At 41.7% G+C, this 23,589-nt stretch overlaps 1 protein-coding gene across 7 annotated transcripts in view; it reads right to left on the bottom strand.

The window, feature by feature from the left end:
* The window catches only part of pak1 (p21 protein (Cdc42/Rac)-activated kinase 1), a 100,778-nt gene that overhangs the window by 31,110 nt on the left and 46,079 nt on the right, over positions 1-23,589 (bottom strand). For 6 of the 7 annotated variants that reach the window (XM_037540092.1, XM_017704172.2, XM_037540089.1 and 3 more), the window contains 2 exons: positions 4,453-4,669; positions 2,322-2,416 (listed from right to left, as the gene is read on the bottom strand). In XM_037540092.1, coding sequence (XP_037395989.1) covers positions 2,322-2,416; positions 4,453-4,651 — 294 coding nt within the window. In that variant the 5' untranslated portion in view covers positions 4,652-4,669. Of the gene's footprint in view, positions 1-2,321; positions 2,417-4,452; positions 4,670-10,018; positions 10,175-23,589 lie in introns of those variants that run through there. The other variant, XM_037540093.1, reaches the window with a different exon arrangement.

Raw genomic sequence — 23,589 nt, 5'->3', positions numbered from 1 at the left:
TGACCTAAGTAGCTGTTAGAATATCACTGCTTTTACAGTTGCACGCAAAGGTTTGGGCACCCTGGTCAATTTTGTTGATTTTTAACTTGAAGAAAGAAGAAAACACAATCTCTGCAAATGTTAATGCACATTTATATTATATTTGATTAAATGAAAAGAAAAAAAATATTATTTTTCTATTTCCTTAAAAAAAAAAAAAAACAATTTATTTCATTTATTAAACATCAGATTTTTTTTGCCCGTGCTTTGGAGCCCTAGCTTACACGAGCGCAGACAGCAAGGCATGAACACTAACAGGCCTGACAAATTAAAGGACACATGCAGGTCATTTGGGAGGGACTGTCATGATTGGAGCAGCACAGCTTTCATAAACACCAGTGTTAACACTCATTAACCTTCATTACACAGACAGAGAGAGAGGGAGAGAGAGAGGAAGAGAAAGAAAGAGAGTGAGAGAGTGTGTGTGTGTGTGTGTGTGTGTGTGTGAGAGAGAGAGAGACAGAAAGAGAGAAAGATAGAGAGAGAGAAGGGGCAGAGTGAGAGAGAAAGGAAGAGAAAGAGAGTGAGAGTGTGAGCGAGAGTGAGAGTGTGAGAGAGAGTGAGAGTGTATGTCATTTTCTAATCTCTCTGTTAAACAGGCAGATTTTAGATGGTAACTCAAAGTTCAGTCTGTTCCCTTATAAACAGATAAACTCTCAGCTAAGGGCAGCACAACAATGCAGCTCTGTCTGCAGCAGCTATTCAAACGGCTTGTCTTTGAGTCTTAATCAGTCTGCAGAAGATATCAGGGCCTTTCCTACTGGTTAAGATTCACGGGAAGTCTTGGAAATCCAAAACGCTGACCAACGGCCTTCCACAAATGCCTTCTTAATCTTAACGCATCTAAGTCAAGGAGGAAATTCAATAGCATCAAATTTTGGAAATGTTATAAACCCAGAGAGTCCCAACCACCGGGCTGTGGGGCAGTAATGCAGCAGTGGGCACTGGGCAACTGCTGTAATTAATATTATTATAACATCACTTTATTCTTGCCATTAAAATGTTTGTAAACATTTTTTGTAATTGTAAATATATTCGACTACGTCAGGTCTCTGCTTGGTCTCGTGCGATGGAGCAGGCCGGATTGGCTGCTGATGGTGAGTGAAAAAGAAACCGAGAACATTAACAAACATTTTATTGTGGCTGCAAACCCATAAAAGTGACTCATCAAAGACGAGAAGGAAAACTGTTTGAGAAGGAAAGGCCTGTTTAACTGGATTAGGGGAGTGTGATTGGTAAAACGCATAAAAATCATATGTTTTGCATATTTCAGCAGTAGAACCCGAGAGGGAGTCTACATCCAGAATACAACAGTTAAATAAATACAGTAAGAAATTAATAAACTGGCCGTGAACGCGGCGTTTAATATGTTTTAATGTTCAGTTCCTTCCTCCAAATTATAGTTCCTTAACAAGCAGCTTGTTGCTACGTCAGAGTAACGAGCTCCGCCCACTCGCTGCACAGCCGGCAGTTCGTTCTCCAGCTCCTTACGCTAAATTCCCAAACTGTCGTCACCACTGAGCAGCTTTTCTGTTTTTATTGGGTCAGTTTTATGGCTCAGTCTGATTTGGTCAGAGTCTGAAGATCAGACGACAAGTTTGGCGAATGGTATTGGGTTCATTTCTGGCTGATTCCAGGTTGTTGAGCTGTTCTTCTGTCACAGCTGCCGACCGAAAAGCTGCTCAGTGGTGACGACAGTTTGGGAGTTTAGTGTCGTCTCATCTTCAGAGTCTGACCAAATCGGCTGTCTGTCAGATGTGACCTTAACAGTGTCCGTTTTCTGTTTGTGGCAAAGTAAGAAGTGAAAACATTCAAATGGCTCCTACAGCTGTCAAAGTTGTTGCTTAGCAACGGTGTCTCAGTAGAGTGATACAGTGTTTGTGAAAAAAATGTGATGTTATGGTAAAATAACAGCATCATTATAATGCCTCTCAACCAATCAGCTCGTGTGGCCGGAATTCACTGTTGCATAATATGGAAATATCTTTAGGTATGTTGATGTGGTTTGATCTGCGCTGTTAAAATGAGTTTTAATAATAGGCATTAACCTTTTTTCAGAAAGGCCTGCTGTTTTGCTGTAAATACTGCCTCTAGTTTGTGTCCACAGTGTATTTTGTTAAACGCGATGTCGAATCATGCCATAAATAATCAAACCAAACAAACCACATCGTGATGAAATATGAGCTTGTGATCACTCATGTTCAAGCTTAATCATTGTGAGGTCAGACATCATCATCAAATGCAGCCTGTGTGTATGAATGCACTGACAGACACACACTTACAGTGAACTCTCCAGTGACTGCGTCAAAGCCCACATGGATGGTGTGCTCAAAGTCTGATGGAAGAGAAATCTCGGGACGTTCCTTCTTCTTGTTGGCTGAGGAGAGAACCAGGGTTCCAGAGGAAGAAAGAAACGTTAGATGATGTCATCAGCAGTATTAAAAGAACCTAAAAGAAATGATCTGCACTGCAAAGTCTAGATTAGTGGTCGCCACTAATTTGTAACCCAAATGTTACAAAGAGCCATTCTGACCTTTCAACAAAAACCAAACTACCTTGAGAACCACAACATTTTAACGTTTTACCATCTCAACTGAAAATGTGTCCTGATTTGTGCTGATGTCCTAGTATAGACTAAAAAATAGAAAGGAAAACATAGACATCAAGCTTCAGCTCAGCTACAGCCGCTTTTCTCACATCTCCAGCAGGAAACTTTTCCAAAAGTAGAACAGTTTCTTGCAAAATGTCTCTCAACGTTCGGCTTTTTACGAAGCTGAAGTCACTTCTCATTGAATTCTTGTTCAAATTTTTCTGTTCCACTTTAAATGGTGTCTGAGGTGCCAGAATGAAACTGCTGCACCATTTAAGGTGGAACGGGTAAATTGGAACAATTGGAACCAGCTGGAGTGACTATAAACACAAATAAGTCAATTTGTCTCCAAAATATCAATAGTCATCTATTGATTGGGCAAGACTGTTGTCTGCGTTGCTATGCTGACCAGCAGCCTGCGCTGATCTTCAGGGTTAAAGGGTGAATCAGCAGTTCTACATTAACTCCAGCGTTTAAGACCATTTACTGTATAAACTGCATTGAATGATCAGCTGAGCTTTATTTTACTGTAAAGGAGGATTATTTTATTATTATATTACTATTACTAATCTAATTCAGCTGTGGAGCCACAACAGGGCAGTAAAAGAGCTGCAGGGCACTGACCCCCAGTCTAGATGATCCACATCTGGATGAGAACAAACATGTTCCAGTTTAAAAAGTGGTCTCCTCGCTGTCCCCTACCCCCTTTGCACTGTTATTTAGTGACCACTTGTACAAAGTGTATGTGATGCTGTTCCAGGTGGTGAGTTGAAGCCTGCGAGGGCCGTATTGAAAAGGAGGCCCAAGTCCCTCTTCATTGTCTTCTCTCACTACACAAAACTGCATATAAAATGACTGTCAGTCATCGCTACTGCCGTTTAACATGACTGCAGCTAATGCCTGCTAAACACAAGAGAGACATGACACAACCCGAGCGCGCTCTCCGCTCCGTCCAGCCAGCTGCTGCATGCTGTGTGCCGAGTCGAGGCCCCGGCTGTCTGTGTAATGTTAATGATGTGTTAACAGGCGGCTAATTAACAGAGTGGACCTGCTAAAACGAGAGAGGCCAGCAGTCTTTCCCAACCTCAGGAGCGATTTTGTTACCAAGGACTGTACCGAAAATCATTCTCAAACTATAGCCAGGCTCTCATAAAAGTTTATTTTTCCTAATTAAAACTTAATTAAGTTTTAAAACTTTCTTAATTATAAGTTGAGCCAATTCACACATTTAAAATGCTGCAACCTTCAGATGAAGTCCAATATGTTTTGTCCTCATTAAGAATGTGGGAAGAAGACGTAGACTAAATGGATTCATCAGTAGTAACAGTGACAACATTGTCAAGCTCCACTTAACAGCCCATTCTGCTAAAATAAAAAAATAAAAAAAATCAACAGCACAAGGAGTTCCACAGAAGCTCAGCATGGAATTCAAAACTTCTACAAAAGTGCTGTGTGTTCTGCTAATTCAATTTACATGACCATTTTCCATCCTCCCTTTATCCCTTTAAACAACAGGCTGTTTATGTTACTATGCCTTTAAGATTGATATATAAATGACCTCTGTTGATTGGCTTCTCTGTATTGTGCCTCATTTAGAAAGTGGTGCAGGCAACAGGATTAACTAATACTAGCTACATAAGTTTCACAGTATACAATTAAAGAAGCAAACATTAAACATGTCTTGACTTTTGGGGTAAAAAGAAACATTTGGGCGTAAACGTAAAATCTGAGCTACCACTGTAACAGTAACTTGACTGAGTAAGACTATTAGGACTTATCTTATTCCCCAAAGTCCCCCAAAATCACATCCGTCTCTGACTTACTCTTGTCCCCTCCTCCGGTCAGGATGGAGCGAATGGAGCGGTCTTTCCTCTTCTTGTCCTCAGGGTTGGGGGGCAGTGGTTTAGAGCTGTGGTTTAGTGGTCCGGGGTCTTTGCTGCTGGCTCCCATCATGGTGCTAGTGTTCCTCATAGGTGGCGCAGGGGGCTTATCCTCCACTTCCCCGTTATCAGACATCTTCATGCACAGGTGCAGCTAAATCTGAAAGAAACAGCCAAGCAGAGAAGGTGTTAGTGGAGATCTAAGTGACCACAGTAGTCAGAGCTCAGGAAATACACTCTTCCCTCAGAAAGCCACGCTTTAGAAACAGCACTGTGTAACAATGGAGACCGGTCACACCCACGTTGAGTGATCTGATCATAACTGGACAGTCATAAGTGCAGGTCTAAACACGGTTTACATGCTGTAATAATCGTTCAGACCACCTTTACATGGTCAAGGGTGCATGTAACCACATAACACTTGCAACATGAACTATAAAGCGTTCCAATAACATAAAAGAACCACCTTGATCAACTGCTTCATCACAGTGGAGTCGAAAGCAGCCATGCAGCTTTTTCTTCGGCCTGATCCCATTTCACACCTCACCCTACCACTCAGCCTTACCCCTCTGTTTTGCGAGCTCATGTCTGAGTGTAGGGTGTCCCAGTTCTTGTTGAGATAGAGGAGTAGGGCAAAGTGATGGGGCTTTTTTTTTTTTAAAGCGACTCCAAAAAGGACTTTACCCTCCTCTGCTGTCACTGCAGACGGGCAGGGTCGCCTACAGAGCAGCGCTAGTAGCTGTTAATGAAGTGATGCTCTTTTTATTTGAGGGTCTCATTTCAGAGGGAAGATTTGAACCACTGCCCTGTAACTCAGTTCTAAGAGGCAAGATGACACCTGAACCGAAAACAAGGGGTAGAGGTAAAAATATGAAATGGGACTGGGCCTTTGTTTCTTCTTACGTTTGTGTATAAGTTGTGTTACGGTCCATGTGGTCAAAACATGTGTAAGAGCCCTTATATTTACACCTAAAATGACTAACAGCACATCTTGTGTCTGGCAACAAGAGACTGACACAGTAAATGTGCAGCATTCCTTTCCTAAAGTCACGAAATTTGATCACAAGCCAGTCACACTGGAAACACAAACTTTACAGAAAATCTGGGTCTGAGCCCCAAATGAGAGAACCAAGAGCAACAGTGGCAGGAAAAACTCCCTAGGAGCCAGGGGAAGAACCCTTCAGGGGAACCAAGACTCAAAAGAGGAACCCATCTTCCTCTGGCGGACAGTCGAATCATGATGCAAAACTGACAATGCGCATCAAGGAGGTGTGATGTCAAAATCAACCAGTAAAGGGGTCCATGTTTTTAAAAAAATCGGTAACACTTTACTGTAGGATGCTGTTCACAAGGCTACATGACACCTACATAAGGTTGTCATTACAACTGACATAACCCTACATAACTGTTTATAAATGCTTGTTCCAATAAGCATCATTTGCTATAAAGGTTATATTTGCCAATTTTGACCAAAGTCAGCTAAAGTCTTTATGACAGATGACGCCTGTTGTAATAGGCATTTATGTACAGTTATGTAGGGTTATGTCAGGTGTAATGACAACCTTATGTAGGTGTCATGTAGCCTTATGAACAGCACCTTACAGTAAAATGTCATCAAATCTGAGGGCCAGCGGGAAAAAAAATTTTAATTTTTAACTGATGGAACACAAACTGGCCATTTTTTTTATTCAAAATATGCAAAGAGAAGTATTTGATGTTCTTAAGGAAGAGTTTCCACAAGATCCTATTCCACAGGATCCCAGAAAACCTAGAGGGAAGATCTAAGAAATACCTAGGAACATTACTAACAGCAGCTCTGAACTGTGGTACAATTAAACGGATGAATCCAGACCTTCCCACATACAATTTACGGATCCAAAAGGTATGGGATGTTCATCAAATGGAACAATTAACATACTTAATACATATAATTATGAAGAACCCGAAAGGATATATTTACTAAGAGACGGAGACCTGCCATAGATCTACTAATCTAATTTTTTTTTATGATTTATTTACTTTTTAAATGTATTTTTTAATAGTTTTTTTGGCTACTTTTATTTTGGAGTGGATCCCCCTCGTTGCTTATTTGTGTAATAACGGAGATTGAAGTGTGTATAGATATAGCTGGGAAAAGGAAAATGTCTTTCATCAAAATATTATAATATTGTTAATAAAAATAAAAATAAATAAAAATGAAGTTACAAAAAATGATGCAAAGCCTTCAGCAGTAAAATACAGACACTTGCAGTCGACCTTCATTTTCTGAAATATTCAAAAACGTTGCCAGGTGCTCAGTCTTTTAAACCTGCCTATGTGCTTATTGAACCAGACACCTGTCCTCCTTTCTGTGCTGCAGGTTCATAAAGACTTGGGCTCGTTTCTGAGCAGCTGAGCTGATGTTGGGTGTTTATGTTGATTGAACCGCAGCTGGAATGCAGCTGGTGTGTTTGGTGATATGACTCATGTAGAACTGTGTAGAATTGAGGTGTAACTGCTGTCCCATAGACTGCTGTTTGGGGTAGGAGAGACTGGGCGCATTACGTTGTAGTGCATGCTGGGGGCTGCAGTGCAGGGCACATTGAACCACCTTGGTGGGCCAGAGAGGATTGTGTAGTGGGCCTAGTGTTTGACACACGGGCTCTAATGCAACTTATTTGATAAACACCAACATTTGGATATGATGAGCACCAGACAACACCCTGCTCCAGCACTCACTCATCAAAATGATCATCAAATTTTTGTCTCAAAATATCACAACACTGAATTGATGAGCCAGTATAAAGTCAGACCAAGCTGTGGGCTGAGTGTATCATTAAACTAACAAATGTAACTGCACTTAGTCGCACAAAATCGCTGGAACTGACTTTGCAATTATATCATTTTGTTTAAATAACTCTGTAACAAAACGTACAAGTTAAATTCAATGTTGGTGTTGACAGTGCAGTTATACACCTTTTAACCAATGACACACTACAGTTTATATTATACAGTGGTTGTAGGTGGCCTTAAGGCTGGACTTTTTTCAGCCTTGATACATTAATCACATGTAATCTGCTGTTAATGTACTTTGTTTAAGCATAAAGTCCTCTGTATTGTACTTAAAGGAGGGTGCCATCTGCTGTGAGTGTACCCACTAGGGTTTAATCTAAGATTTCAGGAATAATCTGACCAATTAGAGGGGCTCACAAATGAATACAAGTTTCTGAGCTGGATTTATGCTATTAAATAATCATTACATAAACAGTTAATCACCATTAATCACCAAAACCACCATTTATTTTTTCTAGGTACTAACAAAAGCAACTCTACTCCACAACAACGGTTTCACAATGAAACCTCTTTAAAGCTTAAGCTGATCTACCAAATTTCCAGCTTCAGCAGAACAACTGACAGTAAATAGTCCATTTATCTCCCATCTGTGACTGATTACTGCACGACCTGCTTTGTAGGTCTGTCTGTCGATGATTTCAGAAAAGACACACTCCTGACTTTATAAAACAGCTCTGACCTACAGAACCGACAAAACACTCCTGACTTTGTAGAAGAAGCAGAGAAAAACAGTTCTTACCTACAGAACCAACAAAATGTGTCTCTGTGTGAAATTCATGCGGCTTTTAAGTCAATCCAGCTCCACATTCATCATAATCTCACGCCGCTGAGACTCAAAAACATTTGGGGTGATTTTTCTGTACCAACAATTCGACGACTCATCCAAAACCCTCCACACTCGAAGAGATTTTGAAACAGACGAACGATCGCGGCTGTAGGAGAACGAGGCCACAGCGTCAAAGAACAAAGTCTGAAAGCAAAGTAAAGAATCTGAGCACACGAACCAAAGAAGTGGCCACGCCCTTTCTACGGCTCGAACACATTCGGGGTGATGAGCCCAGCTGTCAGTCAGTGAAGCTTCATGACGGCTCCTGTGATGCTGGTGAAGATGAAGCTGATCCTCCGGGAGCGACTGGCGTTCGTTGGCAGTTGTGATTGTTTACCTCTGGATGAGCCGTGTGACGCTGTTCTTTTTAGGTCAGTTTGGGAGCTGATCTGTTCAGACTGATGTCGCATACAGACCACATTTAAAAGATAATCTGAGCAGCTAAACAACAAATAAATCAGGTGTGGTGAAAAAATCAGAATTGGGCCAGTTTTACCTGCTGTGTGCATGCAGCCTAAAAGTGAGCCTCCTAGAAAAGAATGGAAGCTGTAATAAAGGTAGAGGGGCACTAAACACTGAGAAAACTGATGTTTCATTCGGTGTAATTTTCTTTAAAACATTTCTGTTTCTGTTTTTTTCCCGGATGCTGAAAAATGACTTAATGTCTGTTTTGACTGACAACAGAATAAAGACAGATGGTCTCTGCTGCACAGTGCAGTATATATAACCTCGTGTCCCGACACTGAAAGAAAGCACACTCTGCACTTGTGTGTGTGTGTGTGTGTGTGTGTGTGTGTGTGTGTGTGTGTGTGTGTGTGTGTGTGCGCGCGCGTGCGTTCACGCGTTCACTGTAACCTAAATACACAGGAAGAAAGAGGCCTGTATGCGTTCGTTCCTCCGTGGGTCACCAGCTTCTAGTCACACTTCCCCACAATCACCATCACAGCCTGATAGAAATCAGAGAGAGATCACAGGGAGATGAATGACCCACTGTACCCTGCTCTGAGGGGTTTGAGGGAAGAACAAAGGAGGGAAAAGCCTGTAAGTATTAATTAACTCAGTAACAGCATGTCCACACTCCTCTTTATCGGTCAGCGGATGCGTAAGATAACCAGAGCTGTGGCTTAGCTGAAATTATATTTTCGATTTTGGTACATAATAAACTATGGATTTGTTCACTGTTAAAAAAACACCTCTCTCTAAAACGATAACTTTACAGACGACGAAAAAAAAAGTTCTTAACTTTAATGTAAGTCAATGTAAAGAGTAAAGACATTTAAGTAAATGTTGAAGCATTTTTGGCCCATTTGTTATTAAATTACCTCATAATATAAAAGAGAGAAACAGGTCTGACCTACAGAACCAAGAAAACACTCCTGACTTTGTAGTAGAAACAGAGAAAAACAGTTCTGACCTACAGAACCAACAAAACACTCATGACTTTGTAGTAGAACCAGAGAAAAACAGCCACTCTGGTCAAATGGTGTAAAAATTATGCAAATTGAAAAATATAAAAGTGTTCAGACAGTGTTGCTAAGAAACCAGTCTGAGCTGATACGCAATTTTAATGTCTTGAGAAGAGCACTTTCATAACGCTGAATGCTCCCATAAACCGCAAACAACCAAAACTGGATGGTGCCACAGCATATCACACCAGATCATGAATTCTGTCAGTCATTACAGTCCAAATAAACACCAGGAAACACACATCCACAGGCATGTTTCCCATTCGCTGTCACTGGAACCAAAAACACAGGCTTCCAAAGCTTCCAAAGCAGCTCCTATCATTCATCAGACCAATCAGCAAGCATGAACACGGACTTCAGTGGAGCCATAAAAGCCCAGCCCTACCTCAACACATACTGGATTAGTCCAGCAACAGCCAGAGTCCAGAACACTGCAGACAGAGTGGAGCGAAGAGAGCACTGCTGATAATCCAGCAGAAGTCTAGAACTCGACAGGCAGCGCGGGACAGAGCAGCGGGAGTCCTGAGAGTCCCTGAGGGTGTGCGAGTGCGTTAGTGTGAGAGTGAGTGGTTTTAAACAGTGGGTGTCCTCCCTGACGTGATGTCACAGCTGACTGAAGTGACTCAGTGGCTTTAGTCTGTGGCGTCTGACACAATGACTCGCCATGAATGGAGTAATATGATCTCTCTCTCTCTCTCTCTCTCTCTCTCTCTCTCTCTCTCACACACACACACACACACCAGAGAAAATCGACACAAAAGCTTAAATGCAAAAAAAAATCCACTCTTAAACAAAAAAAAAAAACATGTTGATGGACACACAGACTTGTTTTTATACCTTGTCAGGACATAGGGTCATATGTATTACATGTATGTAAGTACCTATATGTAATAATTATGTGTCATTTGTATTTACATATATTATATATAGTCCTGTGCGAAAAAAAAGTTAATCTGGGCGGGAGGTGCTTGTTCAGACAAAATATTAATATTAGAATAAACACATTTTACTCTATGTTTATATTGATATACATTTATTATATTGATTATATAGTATTTTTACAGACATAAACACACTTATTTCCAACGTTCCAAGGGTTTTAAACATTATGTTCACGAGCCCAAGACATTTGCACAGTATGGTATATGCTATATATGTATATATGTAAAAATAATGTGTTCCATGTTAATGTGTATGTAATATACAAGTTATATAAGTAGATATTTTCTCATTCTAATGCCACACTTATCAACAGTAACCACAAATAACTAGTTTCAGTTTTAAAAAATGAAAAAAAAAGTACTTTATAAAGTACAGATTGTGGATTTTACTACAAAGTCAGAAGAATGTGTGTCCTGAAACTGTAGAAAAACAAACCCAAACACACACACACACAGCTGTGTTTGCAGTCAGTGTGAGCAGTTGGTGACAGTATGTTAAAACACACATTTCCTCTTACCCTGTGTGGGGAGAGTGTGTGTGCGTGTGTGTGTGTGTGTGTGTGGGCAGAACAGCAATAGAGTGTCCCCTGTCACCTCTGTGAGAAAAGTGACCCCATGAAAGCCCCACCCCCGAACCCCACACTACCACAAACCCTGCTGTTATACACACCAACAAACCTCACACTGCAAGATCCTGCAGTCACAACACCACACACACACAGCCCAGAGACAAAAGAGACATTTCATACACAGCTGACATCTTCAGCAGTGCTCGGTCATCACTCACACACAGTGTCTGCCCAAATGAGGTTCCAGGACGGGTTGGGGCAGATTTACATTTATTATCATGCTCTTATGTGGATCTTACCTGCTGTAATCATGTTTCAGATGCAGATGAATGTAGCGTTAGAAGTCTTGTCCATTGGTGTAGTGTGTTGTGGTTGCCTGAGCGGGAAATCAAACTCCAGCCTACAGCGTGGAGGACATCAGCAAGACCACTGACCACTACACTATACCAACCACCTCACAGCATTTTCACGTACAACATCAGGATCAGGTCGTGCATGGGTTTGTTTACTCATGAGAGATTTTTTTAAAGTAGTGAGTTTGTTTTTTACTTGAAGGATTGTGTCTATGTCTACATCCAAGCAAGTTTTCCTCTCTCCCCAGTAACGTTATAGTTTATAGCTGTGTTCGGAACAGCTCCAGTGTGTGAGGATCAGATCAACCTGTCCACGAATGAAAACTGGGTAAAGCATCAGTTTCTCTCAGTCCATGGATGATGAGAGGGATGTGTCGGGGGATGACGCGAGGAACAACGAGAGGGATGTGTCGGGGGACAATGCGAGGATCTACGAGAGGGATGTGTCGGGGATGATGCGAGGGACGACGAGAGGACAATGCGAGGGACGTGTCGGGGACGACGTGTCGGGGACGACGCGAGGAACGACGCAAGGGACAACGCGAGGGATGTGTCAGGGACGACGTGAGGGACGTGTCGGGGGACGACGCGAGGGACGTGTTGGGGGACGACGCGAGGGACGTGTTGGGGGATGACGAGAGGGATGTGTCAGGGGATGACGAGAGGGATGAGAGGGACGGCGAGAGGGACGACGCAAGGGACGTGTCGGGGATTACGCGAGGGACAACGTGAGGGACGTATCAGGGGACAACGCGAGGGACGACGCGAGGGACGTATCAGGGGACAACGCGAGGGACGACGCGAGGGACGTATCAGGGGACAACGCGAGGGACGACGCGAGGGACATGTCAGGGACGACGCGAGGGACGTGTCAGGGACGACGCAAGGGACGTGTCGGGGACAGCGCGAGGGATGACGTGAGGGACGTGTCGGGGACGACGCAAGGGACATGTCGGGGGACAACGCGAGGGACGTGTCTGGTGATGAGAACGATGTGTCAGGTGACGATGAGAGCAATGTGTCAGGCTGATGACAAGCAAGATGTGTCAGATGACGGCGAACAAGATGTGTCGGGTGACGACGAGAGGGATGTGTCGGGTGACGACGAGAGGGATGTGTCGGGGAGGAGTGGGATTTGTCAGGTGACGACGAGTGTGATGTGTCGGGTGATGACGAGAGGGATGTGTCGGGTGACGACGAGAGGGATGTGTCGGGGGACAAGTGGGATTTGTCGGGTGATGACGAGAGGGATTTGTCGGGTGACGACGAGAGGGATGTGTCAGGGGGAAGAGTGGGATTTGTCGGGTGACGACGAGAGGGATGTGTAAGGGGGGACGAGTGTGATTTGCCGGGTGATGACGAGAGGGATTTGTCGGGTGACGACGAGAGGGATGTGTCGGGGACGACGAGAGGGATGTGTCGGGGGACGAGTGGGATTTGTCGGGTGATGACGAGAGGGATTTGTCGGGTGACGACGAGAAGGATGTGAGGATGTGTTGGGTGACGACGAGAGGGATGTGTCGGGTGACGACGAGAGGGATGTGTCGGGGGACGAGTGGGATTCATCGGGTGACGACGAGAGGGATGTGTCGGGGGACGAGTGGGATTAGTCGGGTGATGACGAGAGGGATTTGTCAGGTTGACGACGAGAGGGTTTTGTCGGGGGACAAGTGGGATGTGTCGGGTGACGACGAGAGGGATGTGTCGGGTGACGACGAGAGGGATGTGTCAGGGGGAAGAGTGGGATTTGTCAGGTAATGACAGATGTGACTCAAAGTTGCAGGTTCGGTCTGAGTTTGGATCAGGTTCGGCACAGGTCTAGCAGTACCAGTCGGCTTTTCTTTATAGTGAAGACCTCAAGGCTCATCGTACACACAGACAGTCTTCCGCACTTCAGCAGGTAAAAACAGACCAAGGCTCATTTATAAGGTTCTACTCAGGAAAGTAAAGCGTAATTTTACCATGTTAAAAGCTCGAGCTGGGCACGCAACGCAGTTTCAAGCTGCTTTCACTCTGAACGCTGAATGAATGAAAATTTGCCAGGTGGAGCAGTGAGGAGCACAGCTGAAAACAGAGCCCACTGCAGACCCGCACAATCATTTTTGCAATTTTGCGCAATGCCCTTTGGCCAATCATTTCACTGTGGAAAAACAGGAGAGCAGCAGGTGTGTCTGGTAGCTCCTCTCACCACCTGAAAGATCAGATTTATCACAGAACGCTGCCCCACTTTTCGAGCGCCGTAGACCATGAGTGCTGTGAAAGGGGTCCGAGTTCTAATGGAGTTGAGGTCTGAACAAGAAGTGGTCAGAGATCTCAGAAGGACCAGAAAGAAAACTTTAGAGTTCACTTACACTGTGAACACAAAAAGAACCAAGAGCCAACAAATGAACTATGTGAAAACACTGTTAAAGTCTCAGGCCTGGGTTTTGAAATTTAGCAGTACCAGCTGGACCGAGTCCAGTCTCACAGTTGTGGGTTAGATTCAGGTTCGGTTGGGTCGAGTCTTAAAGTTGGGTGTGTCGGTTTTAAGTTCATGCCCTTGCAGATCTCTAACACAGACACACAGACACAAAAGAGAAGTCTCACATTTCATACACAGCTGACACTTTTAGCAGAGCCCTGTCATCACACACACACACACACACACACACACACACACACACACACACACACACACACACTTCAGTGCAGCTGCACAGCAGAGGAGGTGAAAATGACTGAATAAACTCTCCATGTAAAAGAGATTAAAACGAAAAATCAATCAGGGACATTCACACACAAACAATGGAAACGCTCTTAAAGGTGGTTCTGTGCGAAACTATTCCACCCTTTGGAAATATAAAGGCCATTTGCTGAGTGTCAGAATGAAACAGGAAGTGAGCCAGTATCAGAAAGTGTGACAGGTTATTACAGCCTCGTTTCTCTCTCTCTCCCAGATAGGTACATAAATAGCTCTCCCATCAGCCCTGTGCTGCATTTCTGTAAACTGAACCCTAACATAAACAAAACGATTTGATGTAGTAAGTAAACACTGTTAAAGTCACGAAATCGTTTCCTCCTCAGTCCATACAGTACTGTGTGTGTGTGTGTTAGGGTTAGGGTTATGTCTGTGTATGTCTGTATGTGTGTGTGTATATGTGTGTATATGTGTATATATATATATATATATATATATATATATATATATATATATATATATATATATATATATGTACACACACACACACACACACACACACACAGTACTGTATGAAAGTCTGTATGAAAGGCACCCAAGACACATTTTCAACATCTATTTGTGTAGTTTGTGTTTATTTGATGAGAAAAGTGTTAATATTTGAATAAACAAAATGTATAGAAAATGAATTAATAATGATTTTATATATATGTAATAAACAGTGATTTTCTGGATGTTAGTGTGTTTAAACATTTCCAAACGTCTCCTCGAGGAAGCCCAGTATTATATGTAGTTAAACAGCAGCTCCTGGTTTGACCAATCAGTGCTTCAGTAAATTGAGCTCATGATGTAATTGATGATATGAACAAGTCTCTGTGGCGGCTGTGAAGGTGTCGGTAGGAAAAATATGGACCAAAGAAATTCTTGTTAATTTTCATTGTTTTTATGTTTATTTGAATTATGAATATGAATTTATTCTAATGTTTACTGGGATAAACTCACTCATTAAGGCTAATAAATATATAATCTCTGTTCTGATTGTCTGCTCTGTGTGGCGCAGCATTCAAAACGTATTCAGAGCTGAAACAGAGCTTAAGGTCTCATTGTAAATGTGTGGAGCCAAACCGCTGTTTAGGTGAATATTTGTAAATGAACTGTTTCTTATATCACAGAAACAATGTTCCATGTAAAGTTCAGAAGACTTGTGCAGGTTCTCTGGTGGTTCTGGATAGTAAATAAAATGTCTATATCTGTGTTGTAGTCATGGCGACGCCTGGTTCCCATCACCACCACTGTAAAGACATCTGAACCATTTCACACCAAACCGCTCAGAACCTCTGTTTACTCACAAACTGAGTTATGCAGGTTTTTAAAATATGATATATTTTCATAGCCTTATTTAAATCTAATACTACTTTTCTGCTGGGGCATTCTTTCCTGTCTCAGAAAAAAATGATATGCTATGGTGACAACGTCTTCCGATCTTTTCCATGTGTGTATCAATATGTATGATTCTGCCATGTCTTGCTCTTTTCACTGGTGATGCATGTAATGGACTTCAGAAGGGTCAGTCATCGCTGTATCATCACTGCTGAGGTGAGAAATCATCTTACTGAAACTGCTCCTTAATAAGAGCAGAGAACAAATCCCTGACTGTAATGCATGTTAATGTAACCGCTTACTAGGTTTGATCTGATAAGATGTATCGACTGATCCGGAGTGGACCGAGTGACCGGTTTCTGACTCACTCTGTTCCGGGAGTGCTCATAAAAACACACATACAGAGCCAAAACAGCCAGTGACTCAATATCATCCCATAACAGGCCCTATTCTAACTCCATCCCTCTCTTTCGGTCTCTTCGGTCTCTCTCATTCTCTCTCTACCACTGTCCCCTCTTCTTCCCCTCCTCTCTCTAAAACCTCCCTCTCTCTCTCTCTCTCTCTCTCTCTCTCTCTCTCTCTCTCTCTCTCTCTCTCTCACCTCCTCCCTCCAATCACTCCCACTCCCTGCCCCTCTCCCTGCCTTTCTCTCTGTCTCTCTCTCTCTCTCCCACTTTTCCCTTTTTCCCCTCCTCTCTCTCCATCCCTCCTCCTTTTCTCTCTCTCTCTCTCTCTCTCTCTCTCTCTCTCTCTCTCTCTCTCTCACCTTCTCCCTCCAAACCCTCCCACTCTTTCCCTCCCTGTCCCCTTCCCTCTGTCTCCCACAGTCCCTACTTTTTCCCCTCTTCTCTCTCTCCCTCCTCCCTTTCCCTCTTTCTCTTCTCATTCCCTCTCTTTCTCTCTCCCCTCTTGGTCCACATCTCTCTCTCTCCCAGAACCCTTTTCAAAAGTTCTATATAGAACAATCTACAGCACATTCTCCATCAATGTGAAGAACCCTTTCATGATGCAAAGAACCTTTTAATCACGTGAGTGTTCATGGTTCTTTATAGAGCCATTTTTTTAAAGAAAGAACCCTTGGAGAACTGTCTTTGTGTACAAGCCTTTCACTGCTAGTTGTACCATGGATGATTATGTATGTGCCAAATGAAACACTGGAACCTGAAGCTGGTCAGCTGTCAGAGAGGGTGAGGTGTCCTGTCTGAGGGAGCCTTGATGCAGGTGGGGTTTTCCAGCAGCGTGAGATCAAACAGAGAGCCCTTTGACAAAGGAGACGTCACCCTGTCTGCTAAGAATAGCACCTTTACAGCCTGTCACACCGAGGGAGCGGCTAACAAAGAGACTCCAGAGTCAGTGAACTAACCCAACTCGTATTCGACCTTGGTGGAAAACTCAGCTGCCGCCTTTCGGCTGCACAACGATGAGATCTGAACCTGGCAGTGGCGTTTAACCCACGTTCAGACCGCCACTTTACTGTCGTCATTTATTTTATTCATTTTTATCATTTTACTGTTTCATCATTACCAGTAATGTTTCATTATTGTTGCCTGTTTGATCCTTTTATCTCACTGAGCTGATTTATTTGTGCTACTCTTAATTTCCTTATCAGTGTTATTTTTACAAAAAATAGTATCATCAAGTAAAATGTTCTTAAATCTAGTCAACACATCTAATATTCCTCCTGTTTAGATTGCTGCAAGTTTAATTTTAATTGAACTTATTTAACTTTTTAAATAATTCAAATTACATACAATCAGTAAGAATTCAAGCCCTTTTCCAATTTATACAGTATTAGTTATTACGAATTACAGTAACAAATTTTACTAACAAATTACAGTTTAACATTTAATGCTTATTATGAAATTTTAATTACTACATCAAGCATTCTAGCTTTTATTCCACTTTTCTCAAGGTCAGCAATTCAATTTAGACATGAAAATACATTTTCAACTAGTAAATATTCATTTTTGGCATCAAGATTTTTACATGTGAACATTAATATCACTAGTGGAAATGTAAACGTTGACTATTAAAAATTCAGCTTTTACTTGCAACAAATTAATTTTCACTAGCAAAAAAAGTCATTTTCACATGTTGAAATGAAAAAATATATATAGTTATAATCTTATAATATCAATAACAATCTTATAATGTGAAATATTAGACATATGAACTAGTTTTAGGATTAATTCAGTTGCCGAGATCATCATCAAGTTGAAGACAGAAACACAAGAAATAACCAAGGATCTCTCAGAGAGTGAACAGCCTGCACGACCCACATTCGCTCAGAACCTCCAGAACCTCCTTTTACACTCCGCAGGTCGAACACCCACACAAACAGCTCAGCATCACTGCACACACACAGTCATATTTGACCAAATTCCACTTTTACACAAACGCCACGCCCTCTGAGCTGCTGTGCGATTAATCTGTACGGCGTAATGAGCACAGTCGACGTAAAATTAGTGTAACATACAAAACAGCTGGCAGGCTAAGCAGGTGCATGAATAACGGATTAAATATTCAACAGAAAGACAAACACTCATTAATAATTCATGAGACCATCCAAGGAAAGAATTCACAAATCACACTCAACAGGAAACCCTAAATAGCCTTAATGTGAATAACAGACGTTCCTGACAAACAGCAAGTCATAATTTCAGCACAGTATGGAGAAAATGTCACACACACACTGTCACAGTTCATTTACACAGATCAGGCATAACATTCTGACCACCTCCTTGTTTTTACACTCATTGTCCATTTTATCAGCTCCACTTACTGTATAGCTGCACTCTGTAGTTCTACAGTTACAGACTGTAGTCCATCTGTTTCTCTTATACTTTGTTACCCTGTTCTTCAGTGGTCAGGACCCCCATGGACCCTCACAGAGCAGGTACTATTTGGGTGGTAGGTCATTCTCAGCACTGCAGTAACACTGTACAGTTTTTTCTCCTCTTAACTCATGTTAAACAATGGTCTCAAGCAACTGACCAATCCAAGTTTTGCATTTTTTCACGAATGTTGGACACAAAACCCCCATTGGACCCAAATAAGAAAATGTGATGTCAACATATGGATCACTTGGTGACACTTTAGTGTAGGGTTCAGTTCAATAGGCTACATGACACCTACATCAGCTTCTCATGACAACTGATATAACCATACATAAATGTTTATTAATGCTTATTCCAACAGACATTGTTCGCTATAAATGTTACATTTGCCAATTTTGATCAAAGTAGCCCTCATGCCAAATGATGTCTACTGGAGCAAGCATTTATACAGTGCTATGTCAGTTGTTATGACAAGCTTATGTAGGTGTTGTGCAGCCTTATGAACCATACCCTACAGTAAAGCGTTACCGATCATTCTACCAAATTGGTTCAAAGTCCAAGTTGAAAACACATTTTGGACTTTAAGCTAAAATGCTTTGGCTTTGTGACTTTATACCTTAATTATGCTTATTTTATTAACCTCTTTGACTGAATATTCTATTTAGTCAACACCAAAACAATCTTAACAGTACTGAAATGTTATCAAATGCTTTAGCGGTGACTGTTTCGTTAGGGACAAATTTAACTTAAATTTTAAGCAGAACTTAAAAACGCAGCCATCAAATACAGCTCTGAACAGCTGATCACACAGAAAATCATATTATTCATTAAACCACAAAAACGTTTAATTAACTGCAGAAAATCTACATTTTTCAACTTTTCCATAAATAAAATATCTTAAATAAAAGATATTAAAAAAAAACATTGAAAAAGGATATTTTTTTTACAAGTGTAAATTTAGGGTTTGGGACAGACACCTCCCAAAAAATGTAGCATATAAATTATGATTTTCTACATATTTAGCTTATTACTCTCTCAATTAATACCTCAAATTTAAATAGATGGGGATAATGCTGTAAATAACACGTTAAATAGAAGAATAATATCCATGTAAACGCCTGTATCTGATTACATTCCCTATCGGAAAGTTTACGTCCGTTCTGCATGTGCGTTGCGTCATAGTGAGAGTTTATACCGTTCAACACGGCAGAGCAGAAACTGGTCTGCAGAGGAGACAAAGTTCATGCTCTGATCTTTAAAAGACGGCGGTGGGACGGACGATCAGCTTATGTGTCTCAGAACACGATGTCTTCCTCTCGGCCTTCTTTAATAATGACATGTGAAGGACGTTTTCCTGAATTTGATGTAATTTTAAAGCAGTTAAAAACACAAGCACTGCTCACTGCTGCTCATCTCACTCTGACTGGACCTCACGTGATGCTGGATGTCATAGTAACGTCTACACTAAGCGGTTCTATACACATGTGTAATTTTGAAACGCATTACTTGTGGTGAGCATGTAAACAGATTTTCATCAGACTGTTGAGTACAGTGAGAAACACCTCAGTCTTAATCTGTAATCGGAATGTGTTCAATCAGATTGGCAAAAATCTTTGCCTGTAAACACAGACACTGTTTTGTCTGTTATGTTTTCATTTACTGTAGATTCCACGCTGAGTGGATGTAAGTGATCCACCCAGCAGTACAGCCAGCCTTTATGTGGACAAACATTCTGATTCAGTCTACATAGATATTAAATTAGAATAAATTGAACTTGATTTGAATTCATAACCATCAGCCAACTGTGTCTGCACACAGAAGAATTAGTCCAGTGAAACACCCAAATACATGCACACAAGTAAACACACATACTAGGGGCCAGTGAGCACACTTGCCCAGAGCGGTAGGCAGCTCTATCCACGGTGCCCAGGGAGCAATTGGGGATTATGTATATCTTACTCAAGGGCACTTCAGTCATGGACTGTCGGCTGAGGGGATCGAACCGGCGACCTTCCGGGCACAAGACTGTGACCTAACCTCCAGGCCACAACTGAGGGGAACTGAAATCAGACAGGTACTCAGAATCGGCTGATGTCCTGAATGCAGGTACTGTCATCAGTATCAGGAGAGAGAGGGTGAAATTGAAGCATCCCTAGATGTAAAGCTGTAGCTTCTTATCTGCCTCCAGACACACAGAACTCAATGAACCCTCCTCACTCTCTCTCTCTCTCTCTCTCGCTCTCACTCGCTCGCTCACTCTCTCTCCCCATCTTGCTGCATGGTTGCTCTGCGTCTCTCAGGAACACACTGAAGCCAGTGTTTTTCTGCAGTAAAGCCTGCGTTCTCCTGGGACTCTGTTCGGTGTGGCTGAAATCTAATCCTCCTTCTGTTTAGATGTGCGCTGAAAAGAAACATGTTATTGAAGGTATCTGATAGCAAACACACTCTCCAGTCACACGGGGCACATATGAGCTCCAGCACGCAAGTGGGAGGTGACTACAGACAGCAGAGAACAGGTAGATTCACATCACACAGTAACAAAGAGAGAAAAACCTCAGCAATTCCTTCTAACACACTCCATCCCGACTCCTGAACAGTGCTGGGTGACATGGCCAGAAATCAAGACATCACAATAAAACTTTTCCTCATATTTATTAATAATGACAATCAAATATTACTGTATACACTTCCTAAGTCTTAATAGTATTCTGGACCCTGACACTCCAGCACCTTTTGAACAGGGTTCTATAAAGCACCAAAAGGTTGTTCTGTTGTTACAAGCTTGACATCATCACAATAGCAGAACCATTTTTGCTAAACAGAACCATGCAACACGTTTTCCATCATTCTAAGGAACTATTTCAGCGTGCAAAGAACCATTTAAGTAAAATAGGGGTCTTTTAGTGTTTATGGTTCTACATAGAACCACTGTTTTACTAAAGAACCGTCTTTTGTAAAAACCACGATGATGATCTTTAAGAGTTTAGGCTTTAATAAAAAAAAAACTGCAGCTCTTGAACTGTGATTTCCATATAAATCGATCTTTCAGCCCTAGCAACAGTGCATGCTGGGGGTTGTAGTGCAGCTCAGTGAGGTCACATTAAACTTGATTTATACCAGCAGTGTAACTCTAGGGTTAAATAAAAGTTGAAGTCTTTGTTGCCAAAAGCAGACTGAGGAACAAAAAGGATAATTATATTATTCTAGCACCTCAAATCCACACAGTGACTTTAAAAACTGTGATTTTGATAACAACCATAATTTTATTACCCAGCTCTGCTTCTGAGCCGAGCACAGCCTGTGACACCCAGCATCAGTCTCACTTCCATCCTTCTCTCAGGTGATGACAGACAGACGTGTTTGGAGTGCTGACACCGTCTCCATCAGACATCTCTCAGCATCACCCTCACATACACACTGTTGAACACACACACACACACTTTACAAGATATTTTTCACTTCATACTCACTTCATATTCATGACACTCTTTCTATTCTTTGACATTGTCTGTGCTCTCATAGAACGCGTCTCATCACCTTTACTGCAGATACAGGTGGATAAAAAAAGAAAGTCCACCAGAATGACCACGAAAGATGTGTCTCCAGAAAACGCTCTAATAAAAAGTAGCTGGGTTGGTGAACTGGACCCGTATAACCTGCATATCTTCAGAATTCAGAAAATTCAGTGCATGAAATTTCATAACAACTAGGGCTACCAAAACTGCCCAAGCACTTAAAACTAAAACGTTGCCAAAAGTATTTAGTTACCCATCCAAGTCATTGAATTCAGGTGGTCCAATCACTTCCATGGCCACAGGTGTATAAAACCAAGCCCCTAGGCCTGCAGACTGCTTCTACAGACATTAGTGAAAGAATGGGTCGCTCTCAGGAGCTCAGTGAATTCCAGCATGGTAACGTGATCAGACGCCACCTGTGCCACAAGTCCAGTCGTGAAATTTCGTCACTACTAAATATTCCACAGTTAACTGTCATTGGGATTATAACAAAGTGGAAGTGATTGGGAACGACAGCAACTCAGCCACAAAGTGGTCGGCCACGTAAAAAAAACGGGGTCAGAGTCCTGAGCTAAAGCCGATAGAACACCTTTGGGATGAATTAGAGTGGAGACTGTGAGCCAGGCCTTCTCGTCGAACATCAGTGTCTGACCTCACAAATGTGCTTCTGGAAGAACGGTCAAAAATTCCCATAAACACTCCTAACCCTTGTGGAAAGCCTTCCCATAAAAGTTGAAGCAAATGGTGGGTCGACATCATATTAAACCCTATGGATTAAGAATGGAACGCCACTCAAGTTCATATGCATGTGAAGCCAGACGAGCGAATACTTTTGGCAATATAGTGTATATTAAGCTCAAGTCTGTTCCACCTTAAATGGAGCTGCAATTACACTGAGGCGCCTTAAAGGTAGAACGAAATTTTTTAAGTTGGTGAATACAAAGTGAACATTGGTTAACATCAATAAATGCATTAATCTACTTAAATACATGATACTTGATACTTAATCAACAAACGCCTGAAAACTGTGCTTGTAGATGTTTAACTGTGACTGAGCAGCACAGAAAAGCTACAATCAGCCTTTGGAGTGTTTGAACATGTGGCTGATCTGATGCTGCGTCCCAAACCAAACACTTCTTTACTTTACTCACTACACTGAGTGCACTTCTAATGGTATATGCTATTTTTGCATACTATTTAGTGTGCTAGTATGCATTTTCAAATCTCACCCGTTTAGACTATAGCTTTAATTTGTCGTCATTACAACAACAAATCAAATAAAATCAAGTCAGTACACTCAAACACACTGGTTAACATGCTTGAAAACTTAAAAGGGTTTTAAACATGTGCTTTACTACCTTTGCTGGATTGGTTATGGCTTTATTTCATTACAAACAGCCACAGCACTGCTGAGTGAACTCGAAGCTGCCAACCAAAACAGTGGCAGCGCAATGGTGACGTTATCAGAATACTATCAATACTAAAGTGCAAGAGTTTGGAATCACTTGTCATATTAATAATTACTGTTATTTTATCCAATATTAACTTTTACAGCTCTGATTGAAATACTATTAGCCTGACACAAAAAGTAGTTTAGGATGTTCCATTTAATATGTCCTCACTAAATGGGAGCTATATATCCTGTGATTATATATATATATATATATATATATATATATATATA

The sequence above is a fragment of the Pygocentrus nattereri genome, chromosome 7 (genome assembly GCF_015220715.1).
Source record: "Pygocentrus nattereri isolate fPygNat1 chromosome 7, fPygNat1.pri, whole genome shotgun sequence".
Lineage (NCBI taxonomy): Eukaryota > Metazoa > Chordata > Actinopteri > Characiformes > Serrasalmidae > Pygocentrus > Pygocentrus nattereri.
The sequence above is the reverse complement of the archived record's forward strand: the minus strand, read 5'-3'. Positions and strand labels throughout refer to the sequence as shown.